This window comes from Apteryx mantelli, chromosome 3 (assembly GCF_036417845.1).
Source record: "Apteryx mantelli isolate bAptMan1 chromosome 3, bAptMan1.hap1, whole genome shotgun sequence".
In the NCBI taxonomy this organism is placed as follows: domain Eukaryota; kingdom Metazoa; phylum Chordata; class Aves; order Apterygiformes; family Apterygidae; genus Apteryx; species Apteryx mantelli.
In genome coordinates this window covers 131114657-131137160 of record NC_089980.1, presented here as the reverse complement: position 1 = coordinate 131137160, position 22504 = coordinate 131114657, and the positions used below count along the sequence as shown (strand labels likewise).

The 22504-nt window shown below is 42.6% G+C and overlaps 1 protein-coding gene across 4 annotated transcripts in view; it reads right to left on the bottom strand.

Annotated features, from left to right (window-relative positions):
• KLHL29 (kelch like family member 29) overlaps positions 1-22504 on the bottom strand; it is a 383688-nt gene that overhangs the window by 220117 nt on the left and 141067 nt on the right. For all 4 annotated transcript variants that reach the window (XM_067294846.1, XM_067294843.1, XM_067294845.1 and 1 more), the window contains one exon: positions 14435-14740. In XM_067294846.1, the coding sequence (XP_067150947.1) occupies positions 14435-14695 (261 nt within the window). In that variant the 5' untranslated portion in view covers positions 14696-14740. The remainder of the gene's footprint in view (positions 1-14434; positions 14741-22504) is intronic.

Below are 22504 nucleotides of genomic sequence, written 5' to 3'. Positions count from 1 at the left end.
CCGAACCTCAGGTCTTTCTTCTTGCGGCACTATACCGAGGCACTTTGAAGCTCTTTGCTCACGGAATTGGGCAATTTCTGTTAATAAAAGGCATTTGTAATCTACTTCCAAAAAACCAAGATGTATAGATAAGTGTTCCTCAGAGGGCTGGAAATGGAAGTGTGCAGACGAAAATTGGGCAGGACAAAAGGATATAACCATACCCTTGGACTTCCCCCAGTCTTGGCAACTGTCACAGGTTTATTGGGCCTTCACTGGCAGAAAGCAGTATTATTTTCTATTCAATGTTGCAGTGAAAGAGAAAGAGAACAGACAGCCTACTAAGTGAAAAATCAATTGTGCAGGTAGCGAGAGGCGTTTCTACTTCAACATTTAATGGATAACATGATCTTTCATACCAGCTATACACCAACTTCCATCCAGTGTCTAACACAATCTCTTATTTCCAGATCCAAAAAAAGGATGAAAATTCTCTGCCATTAGGAACATCTACAGAACTTACTTTTCATTCTGATACAGGAACTAAATTTACTAGCAATAGGTAGGTTCTATGCGACAGCTTCCTAAAATATATATTTCCAGACTTCCTTAGAATATATACTTCTATTTACAATAGGAGAATGAGTTCACCAACCATCCTATGACAATTGCAACAGTGTGGATCACACCATCTTAGCGCACAGGTACCCAGGCAAAAAGAACAGATGAAGTGGAGATGTGATTGTGATCCTTATTGTTCAGATACAACTCAGTGAAGTAGGAAACCATGGAGTCAAATAAGCAAAATTAGACTTGCCTCAAAGCCAAAGGCTTCCTAGGAACTAGAAACCTAAACTGGGCCAGGACCTGTTCTATGGCTCTGAGGCCAAATGATATGACGTGGGCACGTTCATGTATTATACCTTCTTATCCTCCAAAACAGGGTATATATCCAAAGGGCCGACTGGGAATGGCTCCTGGCCCTTGCCAATCCCCAAACCATGCCTGAGAATTGTTTATGACAGTGCTAGCTGGTCGAGGCCAAACTCAAGGCAGAGCCTGTGCTAACAATTTAATGGTATAGATGGTCACGTTCCAGCACTTGGGCCCCTGCCCTGGCACCGCTTAAGCTACTAGCACAGACTTAGCCAAACGCAGTTGTATTGTGAGCAGAGCTGGCTGGAAAACAGACACAAAAAAGAAATAAGCGTATCTGACCAAAATTAAAATTAAATTCTGTGTGCATTTTCACGATTCCCTTCCTTATTCCTTTTTTTTTCTTTTTCAAAATTTTATTTTCCAGTCAGCCTTATTTCCATGGAAGTATTGTATTGTTTGAAACAAAAGAAGGTCAGATCTGTTGTGGTGAGAGCCAGTTGTATTTCATTTTTTTCCCATGAATCACTGGCAGTTGCCAGCAAGCTATGGTGCTTCCAGTAAAGTCAGATAAGCTTTGGGAAATGTCAGAAGAATTTAAATCAAGTGTCTGATGGAACATGGGGGAGAAGGACAAAGAAGTCAGGAGAGAACTAGAAAGGCAAAAGTAAAATGAATGAAAGAGACTGGTCTACAAGCTTTGCAGCATCGCTTAATTTCTGTGTTTCATCTTCGAGCTCAAAGAGCTGGATGCAGAACTGCACACAGCTCAACAACTGCTGCAACTGCCGTATCTCGCTCAGCTTTGGAAATGCCTTCTCTGTTCCCTACCAAAAGCATGACCCAAAGGGTCACTGGTGCAGAGCGAATCTGCCTCCTTGCCAACGCCTCCTGAGGCAACTTAAGGAAGATTGGCTTTGCAGACCTCTTGCTGGGGACAAGGTAACTTCCATGACCACCTCTGAATGGCAGAAGTCACCTCTCCGTTCTTTAAAGGAAAGCTTTTAAAGGAGTCTAGACTAGCTTTTGCCCAAAACTCCTCCCCACAGCCATTTGAAGGCTTCCACTGCAAGGGAATAAAGAATCAGCCTGGTGTAGCTGGAAGAGGCTCTTGGAGGCCACTGGGCACAGTCCCTGCTGAAAACAGGGCTAACGCTGCGCTAGGTTGTTCAGGGCCTTGTCCACTCGAGTTTGGAATGTTATTAAAGACAAATTAAAGATAATTAATTTAAAATAATTAAATTTATTTAAAGATAACTGAATTTGTAGGAGTCTTGCTGTACGCTTCTACTTTTGGTTATTTTGCAAGTGTCCCCTCTGACTACACTCAGTTCATTTCATAGAAGAGCACGCTCCAGTTTTTCGAGCACTCACACTTAGCTTAGCTGACCTGTCTCTTTAGCAGTGATGAAACCAATGGCAATTTATAGGAAAGCTTGGGAATTATCTACATAACATAAAGATAGAAATGAAGACAAATTTTCTTCGGCATTGGCTGTAAAATCCAGAACTTTTAGATGAATTCTGAAATATCTTGAAAGAACATTTTCCCCCTAGAGCTAAATGTTATTGCAAAGCACTTCATATTTCTAAGTAGGCTGAGAAAACAAGGTGAACAGCAGCTTTGTATGTGGCAAACAAAGTGTGTGTGACCCATGTCTTCAGAAATTGTACTCGCACGTTTGTCTTCCTTAATCAAAGTGGCTACATTTTTGAGAGAATTAGGAATGCATATGACCTTAAAAGCCTTCAGTTTTACACATAAGGGACCTTGGTCACACAAAACCTACCAAAAGAATTATCACAAACAGCAGAAAAAAATTTAAGAGATGGAGTTTAAAACTTCATGAGCAAGAAGGGATTAAATACACTCAACTTCTCCTGTATCATCTAGGTTGAAGAACCTTGCAAAGATAACTGCTAGACCTTTAAAAGCAGGGGTGATAATGATAGTTAAAGGAAGCTTAGAAACAGAATAACAGCATCCAATCTATGTGGGGTATCGCTATTGCTCAGCTTTTGAGGAAAAGGAAGATAAATTATTCAGTCTTACTCCGTCCCAGCATGAGGTAGGAATTCTAAAGGACACAAGCTGTTCAAAAACAAAACTGTGATGATTATGCTAAGACAGGAGCTAGGCTCAGAAGATGTAAAATAAATCCAAAGTTTTAGTATTTACCAGCCAATGAGGGTTTGGGGTATTGTTTTAAAGCAAACTCACAATACTTCTGCCTGGTAAAGTATATTTAAGTGATAGTCCAATCCTAGCCTAATGTCAGGATCGTATCAAAGAATGATTTTGGTTGGAAAGGACCTCTGCAGATCACCTGGTCCAACCTTGCTCAAAACAGAGCTGACTTGGATGTCAGATCCGTGTGCTCACAGTCATGTCCAGCCGAGTTTGGAGTGTTTCCAAGGATGGACATCCGAGAGTTGCTCTGGGCCCTTGCTCCAGTTTTGGATTCCCAGATAGTGATTTTTTTTTCCCGTATATCTAATCAGATTTTCCCTTGCTGCAACTTGCGCTCATTGCCTCTTCTTTCACACGGCACTTCTGAAAGGACACTGGCTCTCTCTTCTCTATACTGTCCTACTAGGTAGTCGTAGGCAGGAATCAATCCCCCCCCAAGCCTTCTCTTCTCCACACTCAGCAGACCCAGCTCCCAGCCTCTCCTCATACATCCTGTGCTCCAGGCCCTGAATCATCTTGGTGGCCCTCTGCTACACTCGCTCCAGCAGCTCAGTGTCTTTCTTGCACTAAGGAGCCCAAAACTGGACAAGATACTTGAGGTGCAGTCACACACAGAGAGAATGATCACTTCCCTTGAACTGCTGGCTACGCTCTTGCTCATACATGCCAGCATCTGGTGGGCCTTCATTGCCACAGGGACACACTGATAACTTATTTTCAACTTGCTGTCTGCCAGGACCTCCAGGTCCTTTTCTGCAAAGCTGCTTTCTATCCATTTGCTGCCCATCCTGTACTGCTGCATGGGATTATTTCATCCCAGGTGCAGGACTTTGCATTTGCCTTCACTGAAGTCCACAGGGCTCCTATCAGACCATTTTTCCAGCCCATCTAGGTCCCTTTGAGCCCTACCCGCTAGTATCCTGACTGCTCCCCTCAGTTTGGTTGTTATTTGTGCATTCCTCCCATTCTCCAGGTTTAATAAAGATATTAAACAGTATCAGCCTCAGTATTGACCACTAGGAACTGGTTGCCAGTTGGACTTTGAACTGTTACCCACTACTCTTCCTGAGCCAGTTTTCCTCCCATCTTGTAGTTGACCCATTAAGTACATATCCCTCCAAATTACTTAAAAGGGTACTATGGGACTGTGTCAAAAGCCTTGTTAAAGTTAAAGTAAATAAAAGCCCCAGAGGTCCCCCTTGCCTGCCAAGCCAGTCATCTCATCACAGAAGGCAATCAGGTTGGTCAGGTGTGATCTGCCTGTGGCTGCTCCCAGACACCTTCTGGTCCTTCGTGTGCCTGGACATACCTTCTAGCAAGATTTGCTCTACAAGCTTCCTGGACATGGCAGTTAGGCTGTCCAGCTCTTAGTTTCCTGGATTCTTCTGGCCCTTCTGGAAGATGGGCATGACACGTGACTTTTTGTTGTCATGAGGACCTTCCCCTCATCACCATGGCCTTTCAAGGATGGTAGAGAGTGGCTTGAAAAAGACATCAGCTGTCTCCCTCAGTATCCTTGGATACATTCCATTTGGTGCTATGGATTTGTGTATACCCAGTTTGCTTAAATGGTCTGTAAGTCACTTTTCCTCTGTCATGGATAGTGCTTCACTCTCCCAGACTGTGCCACTAGGCAAAGGAACGTGGAAGACCCTGAGAGCAGATCTTGCCAGCAAGACCAAGACAAAGAAGGCATCGAATATTTCAGCTTCTTCTACACGCCTCCAGGGCAGCCTGTCCCTGCTTCCATACACCTCCTTTCTGCATTTAAGCTTGGTTAGGATTTCCCAGTTCAGTCTGGATGGCCTCCAGCCAGGGCTGCTTGACTTCCTGTATGCTGACTGAGTGACTCCTGTGCCTTGAGGACGTTGTCATGGCTGAGTTACTGGACCCTTCTGTCCCTCAGGGGCTACCACTGGGTCTTGTTGCACAATGCCGCTCCCCATGCAAAGATTGGCGCTTCTTGAAAAGAATATGGATTTGCAGGGGAACACGTGGTCAAAATATGCCCAGCGTTGCTCTTTGGTACTGTTCCACTTGCTAGTGGACAAATGCATCTCGGAGCGTTACTTCAGTGGTTTGGAATGCACATACTTTGTATAACACATTGAGTTCCTCTGGGATGAAAGGACAACTTTAATTATATATATTATTATCATATAAACAGTATATAGTCTTAAACATTCAAATTATACAGCCAAAAAAGCTTCTCTTTCTTGACATGTTTGTGCAACAACTTAGCAGTAGTAAATGTTATTCACATACTTCTCTGTGCTTTGTTTCAGGATTACCATAAAAGACCTGGGATCATAAACACTAAGAAATAACCCTATGATATGAAGGATTTATTACTAGTTATTATTCATTGTTTATACAGCGGGTGTATCTCACTCTGCACACAAACACCACTTACAGACAGCCTATATTTCTCAGCAGAACTTCTACAAGCTTTGTTTTCCAAAGTGAATCGGTTTGGAGACGCTAAATTGTAGTGGGGAACAACCACATATATTTCAGCTTGACAGCAGCAGAGAACTGAAACAAAAGAGGCAGGCAGGCTTGTGGGAGAACTCAGAACAGACAGTTCCTCCAAATCAAAGGAAAATGTGCATTTTATTTGCTGAAAAGTGCCTGTCCTGTCCAAGAACACAGTGTTTCAGCTGTTAACCCAACACTTGGATGGTTAGCAATGCTTAAAATTTCAAGAGCAGAGAAAACTCAACAAAGTAACTTGGGTACCAGCAAGTTTCTCCCTGTTCTGGATTCCACTTTGAAAACTAGTGGCTGATCATAAATCCACATCAGAGCTGCTTCTAGGGAGTGAAACTGGTGTCGGGAAGAAGGGTGAGGAACTCCTTTCATTGCCTCCCTTAAAATAAGCCTGTATTTTGCCACACGCCCAAGATAGTGAGTCACTGTGTTTCCATTTGTGCAGAAGATATTTGCACCTTCTGCGAGCTGTTCGCATGGGACAGAGAACTGCCGATGTGATGTGACTCCTGGCCTCGCTGCTGTGGCATCGACAGAAAGATCCTCCGCTGAAACAGCACAGGCTGCCCACGTTTCATGCCATCAAGTCACAAGATCCTGGCAGTGCTCTTCAAGGTCTGGGCATTTTTTCAAGAGGATTGTCGGGACTGTAGACAGGGAGGTGGTGCTACTGTAATGCCAACGGGGAGCGTCATCTCTGACAGAGCCGAGCCTCCTGGTATGCCTGCAGCGCTTCTGCCCGGGGCCAGCATTTGCAGGTGCAACGTTCAGCAGGACCAGGAGCCGGGGAGCAGAGTTTAATATTCTGTTTATCACTCTCTGGGCCAAATTAATTTTTATGTCTGCCAGCTTCATTGACTACTGTGGTATCAAGCAGGTACTCGAGTTCCCTAGAAATAACAAGGAGAAGCGAAGCTCGGCGCACTTCTCTGTCTCTCTTTCTTTTTTTCACTTGGTTCATTTGTTTTGCAACAATTTCTAAGCCGCAGACGGCAAATCAATCAGCAATTTCAGGAAACCAGTGCCATCAAGAAAATATTACCTGTTCAGCAACCAGTTTATTTTCTTTCTGATATGCATTAAACTTGTGTTTTAAAAAATGACCAGTGTTTTGCTGCTGCTTCTAACAGAAATTATAGTATGCAGACATCCCACCCAACTGCTTCTGCAGCTTGCACAAACTCTGGTTGCATCAGGCTCCTTTCTACCCAACATCTACCTTAATCCACTCGTCCCTTCCCTCAGTGATTTCTCTGACATTACCCACTTCATGCAATGCCAAAACCAGAAATTACCTTGTTGAGAAAGGATCAGCTTGTTTGAAAATTATTTCTACCTAGCAAAGTAGGCATTGACAATAAAAATTATAGGAAACTGCAAAGTTGTTAGTCATGAGATTATTTTTTGTAGATATGTGTATGGTTACAAATTTTCTTATGAAGTACACGTGCCTCCTGAGTGGCAGGCGTGTATTCTGTTGCATTTTAATGGATAACCTGCAACTAATACATATGAAAACACAGTAATGATGAGAGGAAAAGAGAAAATAAAAAGAACTCTGAATCATTTCAAGAAATTGAGCACTTAACTCCTGGCCAACACAAATTTTGCTTAGGTTATTGGATATTACTGATACTTATCCCTTTTGGAAGTCAAGATACTTTTTGATCAAAGTGGCAAAGCCTAGAAATAGTCCTTTTTCTTTATCCAAAGCTGTCATCCTTGTGACCTTCTAAGTACTTGGCTATGTCAATTAGTGCTTCAAACATGCCGCCTTTCATCTTCAAATGGAGCTGGGACTAGAAACCGGCCAGACCTCTTAGCTCTTTCAACACATGATAAACACATTGCAAGTCAAAAAAATCCAAGCAATTTTTTATGACTTGGCAGCTTAATTTGCCAGGACTTTTAGACCCATTCCAGTCCAATCAACTCTCCATGGAAGCTGACAAACTAAAAACACATTTTGTAAGTTTTGATTTCTATGCTATCAAGCATATGTAAAAATACATATGAGAAGAAGTATTAATACAAGATGATAAAAAGAAGTGATACCTCATCAGGACAATTTAAGCCCTCCCTAGGGCTACAGGTCATTAAAGTCTTCTACAGAGGAGCTTGAAAATTGCCCAAGACATCTCTCCAGTTTGTCCAAACTGGAAAATTGTTTCCTCTACTCTAAGGCCTTCAACACATGAGCCTGGGAACCAGCCAGTTACCTCCATTTGCTGTCTTGTCCCTGGGTGATACAATTACCTATCCGCTGTGAAGAGCCTCTCAAAAATATCTGGGGAGAGCAGAATGGTGGTATACTATGATGGCATTTCTTTTTTTGTGGTGCATGGTGCCAGTTTCACCCCTGGCAGGGCTGCCATGATGGCACACAGCTATCGCCAACGTCGTGAGCTTTGGGTGTCCTTCCTCGCGCGCGGACCCCATACAGGCGACCCAGTCTGGATGCTGCAATCCAAGTACACGTTGGGTCACCCCGCAAGGCAAATTGTGCAAAGCTTCGTGAACTTTCAGACCTGTGGAGCCAGGAGAATGTGATCTGGGGCCAAGGAGAACCTGTCCTTATTTGCTGTTACAAACCACTGGATATTACATGCTCTGGGACATTGCTCTATTTCCTATACAATCAATTTAATATTCTGCCATAAATAGAGCTTCACGTACAACAGAAGTCTCCGCACAGCTGGGAAAGGTCTTGCGTCTCATAGACTACAAAAACTGGACACGGCTCTATTTTAAACGGTTATCCACAGGTAAAAACGTTTTCCTGGAACAATCAGTTGCACTTTTTGACATCCAGCCTCTGAAGTCTGATGTATAATCACAGTAATTTGCCAAAAGAAATCGGGAGGATCTGTAACAGGGCTTTTGCCATGATTGCACTTGGTCTGTACTGTCGCACAGTGTCCAGATCAAAGAATTGACCGGCCACCATCCGAAACGGTGACCAAAATATGTCAAGCATCAATACCAGCCCTCGGGGGACTGGTGGAGTAGCTTTGCACACAGGCGCTGGAACAGCAAATCCTACATACTTCATCACTGCATGTTTTGACTGTTTTCAAGCAACCGTGTATTCCAATATTTATAACCTCTCTCTTTATGCAAGCCTCTTATGTTCTATAATAAAAAGAGTACATAAATTTCAGTTACCGTCGCAGCGCAAATTGTTGCATGTAATTAATCATGTACAACATAAGGCGTAACTTGAAGAAACAATTTGTGTTTATTTTTCCTCTGCTTAATCAATATTTTAAATATTTGTGGAAGCCGTACAGCAGCTTAGCAAATCCTCACCTCAGAAGGGAAAGGAAGAGAGCAGACAACACCAATTCTGCAACTCACAGCAAATTGTCAGCATACGACAGGTTGCTGTGGAGGCAGCTACACTGTTTTGGACCTTAAAGGAAAGAAAACACGCAATATTTTACTTCCATGCAGTTCAATTTTACCTCTTTGCATGCCTCAGCCATACTGACTTGTTATTCCTTTAAAATAAGAATTTTTCCCCTCCCCTCACAATTTTTTTTAATGGGACTTGGAACGATGCACGGAGATGATGACAGTGGGGGCTGGTTTTCTCTTGCAGTCCTTGCCTGGCTTTCCAGAAAGGTAAACAGATGCTTCCCCATCTTCATCTTCTCTCCCACATCTTCACTGTGGCTAACCACAGTGGGATCAACACTACAGTAGCAACAACACTCCAATCTGAAATGTTACGGGAGTGCTGTAAGTATAGGAGGAGGCCAGGATCACATCTCAGTTATGCTATTTAAAGACTGGAGAATATACAGTTATCCCTGAGCTCGGCTGGAGAAAATCCTATCAAAACCAAAGGCTAGCTTTTTTATAAGATTTGTCATAGGTTTAACCTTGAGAATAACAAATCATTAAGTGTGTGGGGGCTTAAGAATCAATTTATGTTCCAAGCAAAGGGTTTTTAAAATTAAGGCTAAAAAAAAGATTAGATCTTGCCTGGTGTTGCACAGATTCTGTTGATGTATCAATCTTTTGAGGCATTTAAAAATAATATAGAGATGATAAAAGTAAATGTTCTATAACCAAAAAATCTCTTGGTAATAAAATTTCAAATTACAGCCCATGACAACAATTCTAAATTGAAGCTGTGATACAGGAGCTTTGATGGAGAAAATTGTACAAGCAACTCGCAAAGTAATTCGGAAAAGCAACAAAGAATGAAGGTGCTGCTGCGATGAACAGAAAACATAGCTGGAATGTTGTGCTGCATCCTTAAATGAATTTTAGAGTGTTTTGCTGCCAATATCTTAAACAGTGCTGCAGTCTTATATGGATTTCTTTGATAGCTTCCTTCTACCAACAGATAATCTCATTGCAGAAAAAAACAAAACCCCACCACATACACACAAAACCAAAGCTGAGCTCAATCATCATACGCGGTTAGACTCCGAATATGACAAATTGAACTGAAACGTGGTAGTTTAATGGCAGGAATTGCCCTCTCCGTCTCTCCTGTTGACTACCACGGGCATTCAGGTGCTTCAGGAATTATCTACAGCGAAGGACTCTCACCCTTTCCTTCAAACTGAGCCAGCTGTGGGAACTGCTCTGTGGCCCCAAAAGTTTGGAGAGAGGACCAAGGAAGAAAAGCCAACTTGAGTAAAGGACCTGGGGTCTCCGCTCACAGCAGCCCTGGCTCACAGCAGCCCTGTGTGAGCAGAAAACCCAATAATCACTAGCTCCTGCTGCTTCAGTTTCCCTGTTGGTACCCTGGCAGTACAACATTAAGCTATCTTTTACAGGTTGTTGAGGTTTAAATAATATTTCTGGTATGTTCTGACAGCCTCAGATGAGATGGATTACAGCAGCGCAAAATATCATAGTTATTTTGTTTAGCAAAAAATACAGCTAAGGAAAATATGGCTTTTTTTTGTTTAAATAACCCAGACTAAACATCTTTAAGTACTTAAATGTGTCAGATCCACTAAGTGTGATTTGTACAAAAGCATCTGCAGTAAGAAGGTTACAGGTATGCTTTGAGAATAAATTTCAAAGATCTGCAAAGTATAATTAGTTCTAGAGTTCTCCTTCACATTAATAATTAGTAATAAAATCCTTCTAAAGCCCTCCACCGAAAGGTGTAAAAAGCTCCTCCAAAAACATAAAAGCACAGACCAAACCCAGACCCCTCAGAGGTGGCATTATATATGTTAATGTCATCCCTCTGATGAGTGTTCCACCTCTCTCCAACAGTTCATTAGATCACCATTTCTTCTCTCCCTTCCCATGCTTTTTCTGTTCATATTATGTATTACAGCTTGGGGCATATAGTCTTGTATAATCTTGTTTGGTAAAGACCAAATGGTTCAGCCAGAGTAGATAGTCCAGTGGTCCTAAAATCTATTTATCTATAAATTCCTTGACCAATTCCATCACCAAAACAGCGAGTTTCACAGTCCCATTACATGTCATAAAGAATTTTTTTCCCCATTTTGCATCTGTCATGCTAGCATTCAGTTATTCAAGAGCTGAAGTATATGAATATGATCAATGACAGTCAATAAAGATAGCCAGAAGACTTGATTTCAGTCTTGACAAAATTGCAGCTTTGTTTGATAATATGTAATGGTGGATGACAGCAGGTATTTTTAAAAACCACTGACATAGCACTGCACAATGCTTTGGATTAAGAACTTTGCACTTTACAACAGTGGTGTTCAACGGATTAAGAATTAGTCAACCGACAATTTTTTCTAAAAATAGCTGCTAACGGGAAGCGATTCAGCACATGTGACAACAACTGATACTAGGCAAACGTTATACAACTTTTCAACCAAGATTTGGAAGTAAATATTAAAAACACTGCAACATTTTTGGGTAATAGAAATATTAAAAGGAGCAGTAAGTAAGAAGAACCAGACTTTTGTGCAAAACGAGTTTTCATGCAATGAACAGCAAAGTTACACATCTAGGAAAAGGGAAAAAGGCCATCCCTAAAACACAGGTGACTGTATCCAGGAAAGCAATTACTCTGGAAGCAACGTAAGGGTCCGAGTGAGAAATGCCATATGTACTTCTTGCACTTTGGCAAAAACTCTGAAGCAATCATTAGCTGAATAGACAAGGCAACAGAGGAAGGAAGCAGTTTTATCTCTGCATATGTGAATGGTGAGGCTGATGCTGAATGACTGTGCATGGTTTTGGCATCTTTTAGAAAGGAAGATGAAGAAATGGAGAACTGCAAAAGATACACAATTATTGGGAGGCCACTAAAACTGGTATGCAGCAGGGAACCACAGGAACCAAGGACCAGAAGTCTGAAGCCAGACTAGATGATTTAGAAAAAAATTATAACACGTTTGTAACTGGGAGGATAATTAATTGGTGGGAACACACAATCAAGGGAAATGGATGGTTGGCCTCCATGTTTGGAGATCTTCAAATCTGTTTAAGAAGATATGCTAAAGTCAAAACTGATAAGTGGATGAAGCTGAGACACCTGCACAGACAAGAACTTTGGTTACATGATTTAATGGGGGTCCTTACTATCCTCAGCTTGCAGGAACATCACTGACTGCACACTTAACCTGGGACTATTGAACAAGGAGAATGGGGCTCTCAAATGTCTTTCTCCAAAACACCCGGATTACTTTATTTGTACACCATGTCATTGCCTATTTGGGGTACCCCCTTGTCACTTAGATCAATGACATCTGCCCTAATGTTGGGGAAGGTCTGGGTTGTAGAAGAGGGACTAATGAATCAAATCCTGCTCCCAACCACAAAACGGTACTAAGAAATTCAGCTTAAGATGATATTTGCCCCCCACAAGCTGATACCCCATAAATATGCTCACAAAAAGGCTGTAGAGGGTAGACCGTGACCTCTTCACAGCTCAAGGCAACTTAACATATTCCTATTTTTAAAATAAACCAAGTAATTGCATATTCTTCTGACTTCAGATTTCCCCATTATATGGATTTAATTTTTATGGTTAACCATTAGCTGGATTCTACAAGGGAAAGTCACCGTCTGGGGAAATTGCTAACCATCTGAACTAAACCACAAGTGTAAATCTGCTGTGTGTGAGGCAGAGACACAGAGCCAGGCAGGGCGAACATGAGTATGTATGAGCATGAGTATGTATGATGCTTTACTCTGACACCGTTACACATCATTAGTTGGAAGCTTGCTAGGCACCATACCTTTACATCTCTGTTCATCCTGCCTCACTTCTCTTTCGAAGTTTTTTCTTCTTTAATACATGCAATTTGGAAAATTTAGAGCTGTTCAGCTGAATCTCAGCAGAAAAGGCACTGGCAAAGACTGTACGCATTATTGCACATGAACTTTATGGGAGATTACACAGCTGATTAACAGTTCTCTGAGTAAAAAGTGCCCCATGCTACCCCTATTCTTGCCTATTTATTGCTTTTGATCTATTCATGCCAAAACATTGTTACTAATGAAAGCCATCAGAAAATTGCCAAATAAGGTAATTTAGAAAACAATTCACATTGAACATATGATCAAAGGCATTTAACTTGCTGTTCCTGCCTCCTTTCCCCAATAAACACATGGTTTAATGGCACTGCTCTGCTTCCAAAGGGTTTTGAACATCTGGGAGAAAGGCTGATCAACTCCAGACAACAGTTGGTCCCTAAGGAGTAGACCCAGGAATAAAGGTCATGACAAATGAAATGATTGCGTTGGCTCCAAATCTGCCTCAATCTTCTCCAGACAAAGCATGATTGAAATGCTTCTATCTGTGGCTAAAATCTGGAGAACGCTAAATATGTTTGGATCAGGATCCGACTGGCTTCTTTCAAATGAAAATAATTTGAAGGCACCACGAAAAATTTTTTAAAACCAATCACACCGTAAACTTCAGCCTAATGCTTCTTTCTGCAGCATTGACCTTGCTTTGCTACAGTGTGAAAAAAAAAAAAAATCAATATAATAACGGTACTGCAGTAAAATTTCAGCTTGCTCTTGGCTTACTTTAAATAACTTTATTGTCTCCTTTCCCCCTGTCTGCGTCTGCTGTATTTGGCGCTTGCAGTTATTAAAATGAAACCAAGTTGAAAGAAAATGTTAAACATCTTAAAAATAAACCCAGCAGTGCTTCTGGCTCACTTTGCTAATGCTGTGGTCACCTTTACAGTTTGCCAGGGTTTGTGGCTCCCCAGCTGTTCTACCTGCATTTGTATGCAGGACCCCTCCCCGCAACTTTCTGCTGGAATAACAACTTGTACTTTGCAGACTTAAAAAAAAATACCCCTTCCCCAATTATACCACAGGACAAAAAAACCCAGTGGTTTACTAGTGATTTCTGTTCTTTGCGGCTTAAGATTTTTCTTCCTCTTTAATATGCATTTCTGTACCAGCAAGACTGCCTGGTTTTAATAGTCCCACTGTTACCTTCAAAACTGTGCTAGGAGCGACACTTTGAAAACCTGATAGGAAAGTACCAACTAAAGAAAAGAAAAGCTGCCATTCAGCCCAAATGACGCCCTTTGCTCATTTTCTACTCCCTCTGGATGAAGACCGCAGCCACTTGTGGTGAACCTGTTGTGAATGTGCTCGACGGGCGAGAAGACCATCCCCATGAGCAGAAGGACACTGTGCGCTTCAGGCTCTCCACCGACAGCCCAAATGCAGGCAGTGCCAGTGGGAGAGCAGTGTTTGCTCTGCTCAGCCTTGGGCCGCTCAGGTACACGGGAAACCTCAGACGTGGAGGAAGAACTAGCTACTTGGACGCATGCACAACACTGGAAAGAGCAAAAATCTGACAACTGCCCATGGCCATTTACTCTTTGTACATTGTGAACATGGCTTTCACAAAGGAAAAGACGCCGCTCCCTTCCCTCGGCACATCACTACTGCAAAAAAAAGGTAAATTCTTACTTTGGTAGTGGCCGCCGCGGACGAGTTGGCCACCAGGCTTGTGATGGCCTCGCTGCTGCCGGTGGTGCACGGCGCGGTGGCCGGGGTGGGCAGCCGGGAGGGGACGATGGGCAGGGGCAGCAGCCCGGGCCGGGCGCTGCTGGTGCTGCTCGCGGCGCTGCCGCAGCTACCGCTGCTGACGTGATTGCCGTTGGCGCTCCATTCCCGGCGGTCCCAGCCGGCGCGATAATCTCTTTCAAAGCGGCTGTGGTGCCGTGACATCTCGCTGGAGGGCGGCTGCTTCTCGAAGGGAACTCGAGAGCTCGCCTGCAAGATTGAAAGCAAAGAGATGAATGTTGCAAATGTTAGCAATGAGGCCCCGATGCAACGGTCTTGCTCCACAGCCATCGGGGCAAGACCCTGCCAAGCCTATCCTGCATTAAGAGGCACTGTTTTTTTTTCTCCCTTGCCAAGATAAACTTCTGGAGGAAGAAAGCAGAGTGGTAGTGAATCTTCCTTAAGAATTCAAATGAGCGCATTTGCACAACCAGAAGCATGTAGTGGAGACACTGTCCATCAGATCCTAGCAAACGTCATCTGCCCAAACTCTCCTGCTGAGTAACAAGCAAGGGCACCCAAATAAAGAAAAATCGAGCTAGAAACAATCATCAGTCAAATCCTCTGAGAGCAGGAAAATATTTCCGACAGCTTGCTCTTGCAGGTTTCTCAGTAGTCCTTAGATCACTTCTGCGGCTCCTGATATGTCAGCAAATATTAATCCTAAAGCTCAGATAGAGAAAAATCTACCTGCTAAATCTATTCATTACTTTTCTATTTTTTAAAGTCAAATACCACTTTACCTTCTCCCTCCCCCATCCCTCCTTTTTGCTAGACCTCCTCTCCGGAAACTCCTACTGGAATACTTCCCCCTATGACTCTGGGGCTCTTCCTACAGTCACCGGTTGCCAGGGCAGGGCAGCATCTCCTGCCTCCTCCTGTGCTTTTGGCTATATTTAAAACACTTAATGCACCCAAGATGATCAAATGACCAAATCACTTTGTGTGATCGCCCTGTCCTTATCATCGCGTACCTCCTGTCGGTCTTGGTATTATCTTTTATCAGCCGTGAGCAAGACGCCTGAACACCACACTGTGAGTTGAGACTCCCAACTTCTACCCTAGTTTCGATAATGATAGGTTACATAGCCCAAAGCAGTTACGTGATTTCTTCTGCCAAAGTCTCCTAACCTGCAAAATGGTGGGAATAATGCGGTTTTCCCAGTTCTGAATAACTGAGAGTTTGCAGCATTTAGAATTGAAGAACAGGATAAAAAAAAAAAGCTAAATATATTTATTCACATGAATAAATAATGAATATCTAGGTCACTGCAGCATCTCAATTATTTTATTTACATCACACGATCTAATAAATTATTTGTAATAACAGCATCAGGTCAGTTGAAGCGGTTTTGCTTCACAAATTCTTAAACACAAACTGGATAATAATTATCTGTTTATATGGCTGAGGAGGGGAGCTGGAACCAAACTCACCCAGAAACTTAAACATAACAAACTACTTCAGAGGGGTATGACTTAGTAGCGGTATAAAATAGTGGGCCTGTCGACAACATTAGTATTTATTCACCTGGTAAAAAAAAAAGAAAAGGCGAATAAAACCCACTGTTATGACTAAATATATCCTATTAAAGGTTCACGTGGCTCCCACAAGCACTATCTTCAACAAAGACTGAACCAAAGAAAGCTCCCCCCCAAACCCGCACCAGCAATGGACCATGATCTGCTCTGCCACCAGGAGCACGTGGCGGGGCTTGAGAAGATGTCGACAACAAAACTAATATTCTTCTTCAGGCAAAAGAACCGTTTTTTTGTTTTTTCATTTTTTTGTTGTTTTTTCTTTCTCCTTGTGGATCTGATACAAGATTTGACTTGATGACTTCAAGGATCAGGGTCCATTGCCGCTCACTTAGATTCTTCTTTCTTATATTTTTTTGTGGCCTTCTGATGCTTAAATTCAGAAAACCCTGCTCACATTTTTTGGAGACCCACGTGGAAATGCCACAGATATACACTGCCCAGGGCAGGACCCAGAGGCACAGCAGTGTCCGTGATGCCGCAGTGACAACAGAAACTTTTGTTTTAGTAGGGAGTGAAAAAAAAAAAAAAAATCAAAGCAAGTTTTTCTTCTAGCGGCCACCATCTCAGAATAAAACGGGTATCTATCTCAAGATAGCGCCTTTAAAGGTTAAAAATTCCACAGGTATAAAACCACCTCAGGTTTAAAAACCTTTTGCAAACCCAGGCAAAAAGGGAGGGCTGCGAACCGCAAGCGACACTTTAAGGACACGCTTTACCACTCCTTGCCTTTGGACGAGCTTCGGCGCTAACCCTGCGCGAGCTCCGCCAAGGTGCGAAGCTGTCTTTTTCGGCTCTTCGGGAGGCGGCTGTCAATCGAACGCCCCCCTCTCCCGCGCCGGAGGAGCTCCGTTAGCTGTATGAGTGTACTCCTGACAAGGCAACCGGGGGGAACCAAATCGCGTCTCCCCACCGCCACCCACACGCTCCAGCACATCTGACATTCAGTTCAGCGGAGAGCAGAGGCACACATGCACCGAAGTCAATAGCTAGCAGCTTTTGCCACACGATCCAAGACACCGTGCCCCCAGCAATTCTGCTATCAGATGAGCCTGACAGGCAATTGCGTCAATAACAAGCAGCAAAAAAGCCTGTGACTAAGCCATGCATTAAGAAGTTTACTTAAAACCCGCTACCCTCACCGCCGGAAAATTCACTTCTTTGTCCGGCTACCATATTTTATGATATTCCCCTCCCAAAATTAAAAGCAACGGCTCAGAATCACATTTTCTCTGTGCATGACATTAAATATACACTGCTTGCTTTAACGTGTCATTTTTGGCTGGGTACAAAGATATTTGACAGCAACAAGACGTGCAGAAAAACCTGGGGGGATAACTAGCTAATAAAGGGTATTCAATTGCTAGTGCTTGTTATTAATTGTTTAAAATTAGAAACAATACAAAATGTTCTCATAAATAGCTGCTGGGTGAGGTAAGAAATGGTTTGTGAGGAGGCCGGCTAATTTTTAAATATATTTTTGGATCCAGAGTTTATGCTTTGTCTAGGCTATTTTTGTCAGGGATCAGAATAATAATAACAATGCCGAAAACGTACTTTGTACACATAAGACAAGCTTATCCAACAAACTGTGTCCTGAGCCAAGCATAATCATCATTTTCCTCTGCGCAGAATTTGACACAGGACAGCATAAAACATGCCGAGAAATGGTCCTGTAGGAGGCCCATAAAAACATGCACAGCAATAGCAAGGAGGACAGCAATCCTGTAGCAAGGATGTACAAGCATTTCGTCCTAATTCAGTTTTCATCGGTTCCAAAATAACCAATTCTAGGCTACAATTTTCCAGACATGGATTTGTTTAGAAGATTTTTTTTTAAAGAACAAACCCTTCTGTTGGGGAGAAAGCGAGAAGGAGAAAGACCAATATCTACAAATCTCTCCTCTAGTTTCCCCTTTTTAAAGCATGTTTATCTCAACATGCCAACTGTGCATGCATGTTTTTCTCTTCTAGGTCCTTAAAATAGCTTGAGGTCCCTAAATACCACTGCGGAAGAGAAGTTTGTTACCTTGTTGTTCAGTTCTGGAGAACCACCACTGCAGTCACTGCCTCAGGTCAGCCTTGGCTGATCATAAATCCATTGACCTCAGTTTTGGGGCCGATTTTTCAGCTAGCACTAAGCTGCACGCTACCACGTCTGGAAGTCAGCTCTCCAGCAGATCAGCTTAAAGCTATCTCAGATATGTCTATGCTACCTTAGAGCCATAAAATCGCAATGTAGACATAGCCGGCAATAAAAAGATTATCTGTTTTGCATATCTCAGAACAGAAGTCCATGGGAGGGGATGCTACATGAGGCTACTGCTGAAAACCACTCTGTGCAGCTAATTCAGCTGACAGACTATCTAGCGAAGGTGGTAAAGTCAATGAGACAGGCCTTCCCCACTCTCTACTCAAGATGTAATCACTCGAATAGCTGGGCGTCTTTAATCTTGACTAGAAAGGAAACGTCACATAGAATCAAAGGATTTTAGTGTGCAACCAAAAGGAACAAAAATTCTCTTGGAGGGGGGAAAAAACCCACTTACTAGAGAAGGAGAGAAGAGAGAGAAACCCACAGCTGTTATTGGATGAGCTGATAAACTCAAAGCAAAAAGGAGCTCAAACTGGTATTATGGGAGAGCTGTGGGAAAAGCTATACACTAAAGCACTGTCATCTAGCAACCAGAGGAAAATAAAAATCCCATGAAAAATCTGAAACTAGATTTATGGAAATGGCAAAGCAACCAAATGCCTGTCTCAACCCCTGGAGAACACATCGCTGTATATGCTTTGCAAAGATCATGCCAAGCCGAGAGAGCCCTCATGGTTTCAGAGAAAAATTACACAAAGATCTTGGGAGCCTGGTACGAAGGTTATACCAGACCGTGACCCTTTCCTCCATAATTTACTTTCACAGCAGGATGGGCTTGGGAGGGTGGACTAGGGGAGAGAGTAACAGGGTAATGAAGCAATACTGAGGGCCCTTCTGAGGGACCGGACAGGCATCTTTCCTGGTCCTCCAAGGCCATAATATGCAATGCAGTAGGTGAGAAAGACCATAACCATTACTCCTGAGGAAAAGTGAAATGTGACAGTTCTCCTGCTACTGAAAATAACTTTTTCTACAACCAGGAGTTTTAGAAATTTCTCATTTAAATAACTCTTCAACGATGAAATCTGAGAAAACGCTCCTGCAGAACATAAGCATCTTGGGGACCAAACTAAGGGACACCTATATATAGACGTGACTAAATCCAATCTCCAAATTTACCTAAAACACTTTGACATTATTGAAATTTTCCTCCCTTCCTCGTTGTTTAAGACCGCCTTCCCACAGTACTCGTTTTGCACCACCTCTCTTCTGCAAGATCATTTGCTCGTTTCCACAGCTTCCACACACACACACAGACGCAAAAAAAAGTCTAGAGGCATTCGAGAGAGCAGTGTGCTAACTACAGGCCTTTTACCGGGTTCAAACAGATCACGGCTGCAGATTTATTGAACTGAAGTGATTAACATTTCATTTTATGCTCTATACATTTAACACAGCCCTTCTTCCCCCAAGCCCAAAGCACTCACTGTTCCGCAGAAGAAGTGTTTCCTATTCATGTTCCGCTAAATGAGAGTCCGGCTTGAGCCTCAGAGCAGCTTTTCCCCTGCTCTCCACGCTTATCTACTCAAGGTCTCCTTAAAATGCCTGTCCTCACAGATATAAATACAAGGAAAAACAGGCTTTCAGCCAGTCTGAGAGCTAGAGAATCAGATTTCTTAGACTATAGACAACTTCATTAAGTGACTTCAAAAATAAAGGTCAGGCTTTTAATTTAAATTTTTCCTGGGTAAGCATTTGTTTCTAAATTTACCTTTTTAAATAATAACATCAGAGAAATATGATAGGCAAGAGAGGCCAGGAGACATAGCTACGGAAGCAGATACACAGTCATTAGGGAAATGGAAGAAAATAAGAGAGAAAGAGTCTGAAACATTAAAATAAGCAGCTAAATAGTCTTACGCATTTTCAGACTGGATGAACAGAAGCCCAGATAAAACAGCTTATTAGAAAGCTTCACAATCAGTTAAGTGCATGCAAAGCACAAGTATTTTACGAGATCCACACAAAAAACAGGGATGAGGAGGAAGAGAGCGATTTGCCGTAATCAGATCTAGCATGAAGAACTGTAACTGATAAAGAAGAAGATGTCTAAGTACCTAAGCTTGAATGATTTCAGATACATGCTGCAGGGGAAATGTTCCGGGATGCAGTTTTATCAGAGCATACCAACACAACAACGTCTTCCTGCAGCACACGATTGGAGACACTCATTTACGTGTAAGGCACCAAAATGTATCAGTGTTACAGTGAACTCTGGCTAAAATTTCATGGTAAGGTCGCAGATGCAGGCGAATTACACACATGTAAATGCAACTTAAAAACCTTACAAATAAGACAGTGTGCTGGTAGACCTGGCACCTTTAGGAGCTAGTTCTCACTTTAGCTATGTGACAAACAAAAATGTTTTATTCGAGCTCAACATTCTTTATAACCTACGAAGTCTTTCTTAGGAACATGTAGCATCATTGTTATAAGCCTACATGGATCTGACTAATCCATTTTCACAATTTTTACTTAACTTCTTTTTTTTCCATTTGGGTAACTTCATTGAAAGGCTGCTTTGTTAGACTAGGGCAGTAGGAATCCAATCAAGAGATTCTGTAAAGCTGAACTCACAAGCAGCTGTGTAGAAAGATAAGACCCAGAAATATTTGAGGGGCAAGGAAACAACTTTATTATCCAACAAGGTCTACTTTTGTAAAACCCTGATTTAGTCTTGTAAACAGTTGTAAAGCTCTTGTAAAATCCAAGACAAGGCAGAGGGACTTGAGCTGCTTTGCTACAATCAGATCTCCGAAAAAAAAAAAGGGGAGGGGGGAATGCCCAAATCCCAACCCTGTAAATGATAAGGGAGCACAAGATTTAAGAGATTATACAGGATTTAATTTTCCAAATATATGCCGGAGGAGGCAATGCTTTGGGACATATTAAAAAAAGAATCAGAGCAGCAACACAACAGTGCCTTCTCAGGATAGAATTCACTATGAAGAACCACAAATTAGATCTTCTGTCTGCAAATACTGTAGAAAAGTGCATACACCTTTGGATAGGAAAATCTTCCCTTTAGATAAGTAAAAACATAGAGAAACTAGACTATCCAATTGAGCAAAGCCAGCCACATAGAGAGTGAAACCCTACCTTTCCAGTTTGGGTTTCTTCTCCCCCAAATTAGGTGAGTGTGGTCTTCCTAAATATTATTTAAAATGTATTATTAAATTAACTTAATAAGTTACTAAAATGTATGTATATATGCATATATATGTTTTATTACTAAGCTTTTTGGAAATTCCAAGTGGAAATTTATCTTTAATATGATCATTTCCCATATTTCATCATTTGCTGTCAGATGCCAATTCCTTTACAACCTGAGCAGGGGAGATAACGCTGCTAAATCCTGCAATTTACTGATCTGGAGCATCAGCAGGGTGAGAACAATTCACAGTGGTCTGGAGCCATCTGCACCCTTCCTGCTCACACTGATGGAACAGAAGATGAAGACAACTCCCATCTTAAGCAGTGCAACGTGCCCAAACCAGGTACACACAAAATTATTGGGTTATTGTTATAAATTATCATGCCCAGGGGGTTTCCTCTCATTGGATCTGCTTGTCCCCCACTTTCCCTGTGGCGTGTTGCAAACGTCCCCCCAAAAAGCTCCGAGCAGCCCTCAGCCCTCTCTACCCTCCCTTCCCAAAAGCCTGTTTTAGCTGCCACTTGTTGCAGATTCTTGGGCTTTGCAAGGTCCTTCCGGAGCGACGTGACTGGAATTTTGCACAGTAATTTCTGAAATGGAAATCCCCCAGAACTTTATCCAAAGCAATACTAACTTTCACCGATGTCTGGAGAGGCTCCTGGGCAGCCAGCGCTGCCTGACCCCCAGCCTTGTTAAAGACTGGGAGAGAAAAAAAATCCCCGGCACCACTTCCGTAACAACTTTCGCTTGCAAAACACTGCCCAAAACATCAACTTCCCAAATTCAACTCTCTAAATAGAGTGAAGAGCAAAGCAAAGCCAAACCAAATGCCTGAAGCTGCCATACGAGCCCCGGGACCGCCGCGGGAAGGAGAGCGGCTGCCAACAGCACGCGGGACAGGGAGGCTGCTGCCGCAGAGCACCCACAAGCTTTCGTGCATATTATATCTCGCCGCTGACACGTAACCGCAGACGCATGTTGTTTTCCCAGCACAATTAGGCCATGCTGAGATTTCCAAGCAATTCCCCTTGGCTGGGAGTGCCGGCAGAGGAGGGTGGCGCATGGGTCTGATGGTGCCCATCAGGGACCAGTAGAGGAGGGAAGACAGGGACATGGCTACATTTCTTCC